This window comes from Bison bison, unplaced genomic scaffold (genome assembly GCF_000754665.1).
Source record: "Bison bison bison isolate TAMUID 2011002044 unplaced genomic scaffold, Bison_UMD1.0 scf7180017864492, whole genome shotgun sequence".
Taxonomy (NCBI): domain Eukaryota; kingdom Metazoa; phylum Chordata; class Mammalia; order Artiodactyla; family Bovidae; genus Bison; species Bison bison.
In genome coordinates this window covers 6,576,054-6,579,307 of record NW_011495051.1, presented here as the reverse complement: position 1 = coordinate 6,579,307, position 3,254 = coordinate 6,576,054, and the positions used below count along the sequence as shown (strand labels likewise).

General features: G+C 57.1%; 2 protein-coding genes across 2 annotated transcripts in view; both read left to right on the top strand.

Moving 5' to 3' along the window:
* The window catches only part of MCOLN1 (mucolipin 1), an 8,508-nt gene extending 5,686 nt beyond the window's left edge, over positions 1-2,822 (top strand). The window contains 4 exon segments of the mRNA XM_010828487.1: positions 6-203; positions 569-784; positions 2,362-2,492; positions 2,595-2,822. Coding sequence (XP_010826789.1) covers positions 6-203; positions 569-784; positions 2,362-2,492; positions 2,595-2,631 — 582 coding nt within the window. The 3' untranslated portion in view covers positions 2,632-2,822.
* Positions 2,823-2,915: 93 nt separating this feature from the next.
* PNPLA6 (patatin-like phospholipase domain containing 6) overlaps positions 2,916-3,254 on the top strand; it is a 25,770-nt gene continuing 25,431 nt past the window's right edge. Inside the window, exons 1-2 of the mRNA XM_010828293.1 lie at positions 2,916-3,035; positions 3,171-3,248. The gene's annotated coding sequence lies outside the window, so the exon portion shown is untranslated. The remainder of the gene's footprint in view (positions 3,036-3,170; positions 3,249-3,254) is intronic.

Sequence of the window (3,254 nt, the reverse complement as noted above, 5' to 3'; positions counted from 1 at the left end):
TCCAGCTTCACTGGTCACCCCAGCTGGCCTGTGTTGTGGGTATGTCCACACTGTCCGCCCCCCCACTCCTCCCTCCACAGATCCTCATCGCCACACTGCGGGTGGCCCTGCCCAGCGTCATGCGCTTCTGCTGCTGTGTGGCCGTCATCTATCTGGGCTATTGCTTCTGCGGCTGGATCGTGTTGGGGCCCTACCATGTGAAGGTAGGGGCTGGCAGGGACCTGTGGGTGGCGCTCATGACCCACTGTCCAAGGGTCCCTGGCTCCCCTTCTTACTTCCTGAGTCTTCTGACACCAGCGGGTCCATCTGCTGTTGATCTGGTGATGCTGAACGACCCACCTTGATCCCTGGTCTCCAGCAATTCTATCCGCTGTCCTCTCTGAACCCACCCAGTGACCCTGGCCTTGATCCTTATTCAGTGACCCATCCCCCCGAGCTGGCCTTACTGTGACTACTAGTGCTCTGTCTGCTGTCCCCTCTGACTCCCCAATGCCACTACCAGCCCCATCCCAGCCCCTGCCACGCCCCCAGCTTGCTCTGACCCCCCTACTACGCTGCCCACCTGCAGTTCCGCTCACTGTCCATGGTGTCCGAGTGCCTGTTCTCGCTCATCAACGGGGATGACATGTTCGTGACCTTCGCGGCCATGCAGGCGCAGCAGAGCCGCAGCAGCCTGGTCTGGCTCTTCTCTCAGCTCTACCTGTACTCCTTCATCAGCCTGTTCATCTACATGGTGCTCAGTCTCTTCATCGCGCTCATCACAGGCGCCTACGACACCATCAAGGTCAGCCACCTCCCTGTGGGCCACCCCACATGCATTAGCACACAGCCCCAAACTCAGGCTGTAAGTCCCTCGAGGTTGGCCACATTGGGGTGAGGCGAGAAGGACCCTGGGAAAGAATATGGGAGACTCCACGAGGCCAAAGGAGAGGTTAGCTCAGAAGTAGGGGGCCCAAGAGGGGCTGATACCATCACAGCTGCTGCATTCTCAGTTTTATCAAGGTGTGGGGCCAGGTAGGATTCCTGCATCTTTTACCAACAGGGAACCCAAGCCATTGGAGTAGGAAACAGCAACCCACTCCAGCATTCTTGCCTGGAAAATCCCTTGAATAGAGGAGCCTGGTGGGCTATAGTCCCTGGGATTGCAAAGAGTCGGACACAACTGAGTGACTGAACACACACAAACCAAGCCATAGAGTTTCACTGACTCGCCCAAGGTTGGCTACTAGGCAGATGGTGAACCCAGCTCATCCCGAAACTGTGTGATTCCAGAAGTGCTGCTCCAAGCCCCTCTGTCCTGTGGGTCTAGGGAATGATGGTGGTCTTGCAGGCTGCAGGGCCCGGAGCAGAACGCGGGCGTGACAGGTAGACAGGTGTGACACATCTGTCAGCAGACACATCTTTCAGCAGATGTGTTTGGGGGCCTGTTGTGTTGCAAGCCTGGTGCCAGGTGTCTGTCCAGCACTGGTGGGCAGGATGGATAATGGACAAACCAGAGTATGGCAATCTACCGATGGAGGTGGTATAAACTGAAGGTTACAGAGGCCTCCTGCTTTAGACTGGTGTTAGGCTGGGTCCAGGCAAATTTCTAAAATGTGCTGTCTGGTCTCTGGCCACACACGTGACTAGTTACACTTTGACTTTCATGAAAATGAAACAATTCTAAATTCAGTTCCTCACTCACACCAGGCATAGAGCAAGCACCCAAATGCCAGTGCAGTTAGTAGCTACCAGATTTAGACAGGATAGATATCAAACCTTTCCATCATCTCAGAACATTCTGGATTGATGAGACAAGAGCCTGGGAGAGAGCGCACCAGGGAGAAGGAACTGCTAGAAAGGATTTGGAGAAGAGAGTGCTCCCATGAGGTTGGGAAGGGTGAAAAAGAGGCTGAAAGCCAGAACATCCCTGCAACTGGGAATGCAGAAGACTGCACCGGCCTGTGCCTGGACATACAGCCAGGCAACAGACATAATTCTGTCACTCAGACCCAAGGAGCCCTTATAGGTCTTCCTCTAGCACTTAAAGATCACACATGTCTATCAGCCTTGGGGGTACAAACCCAGACCTTGCTTCCGCTGTGTGCACCCAAGTCAGTAGGTGGTTGCCAAGCACCCAGATTGGGTCCAGTATGGCTCTAGGTGGTGGCCCCGCAGGCGGAGAGACACATTCAGTGGTCAGGGAATGTCTCCAGGTGAAGCAAAGCACGGGGAACCAGCAGGTGGAGGGCACAGCATGTACAAAGCCCCAGAGGAGGGAGCCTGGTTGGTCCACCAGGATCAGGGAGGAGATTCAGATGGTTGGAGAGGATGGGGAGGGCAGGGGTGTCTTTCATGTGGGTCCCGGGTCTTTCTTCCCAGCACCCAGGCGGAGCGGGCGCAGAGGTGAGCGAGCTCCAGGCCTACATCGCGCAGTGCCAGGACAGCCCCACCTCCGGCAAATTCCGCCGCGGGAGCGGCTCCGCCTGCAGCCTCCTTTGCTGTTGTGGCAGGTTCGAGGCTGGTTTGGTTCGGGTTTGGGATTGGCTGGTGGAAGGGAAGCGGACGGAGGGAACCGATGCTTTCCACCTCCGCTAACACTGCCCTTCCTTCAGGGACGCTTCGGAGGAGCATTCGCTGCTGGTGAATTGACTCGGACCCGGACTGCTACTGGACATTAGCCCCCTCACCACCACCACCCCCGGAGTGCGGAGACCCAAGCTTATTTATTTTACCCTTTGCTTTTAAGGGCCGGCTGCCAGTCGCGCCCCGTGAGGGCCTGGGCCAGTCGGGTCGGACTTTGGACAAGGATAGGGTGGGTGTTAAATAAACGGGAAAATAAACTTGTTCTCATTTGTAGTGGGAGGGGCATTCCCTGCGCCAACTGGTCGCGGGTCCCTTTAAAGCGTCGCCACACTCCGCGCGACCTTCCAAGCATGGCGAGGGGCGGGGCTGCGGCGCGCCCTGCGGTGAATAATTTAAAGGGGCCGCGCCTGCGGCGCTGGGCGGAACGCTAACGGAGTTGGCGAAGGGTGGACCCCAGCTGCGGCTCCTGGGTGAGTCCGGGTTTCCTTGGCACCCGCAGGGACATCCCTTCGCGGGTTGTTAGCGAGCCCTCGGCTTTCCTAAGATCTGTCTTCCGTCTATTCTCGGTATCTCTCGACTTCCTGACTCTTACCCCGCTCCCCCAGCTCCCGGCAGGTGTTTTCGCACCGGTAGCCAGGTGCATCCTCGGGTGGGAGAAGACCAATCCCCTGTGAATTTTCCAGGTACGG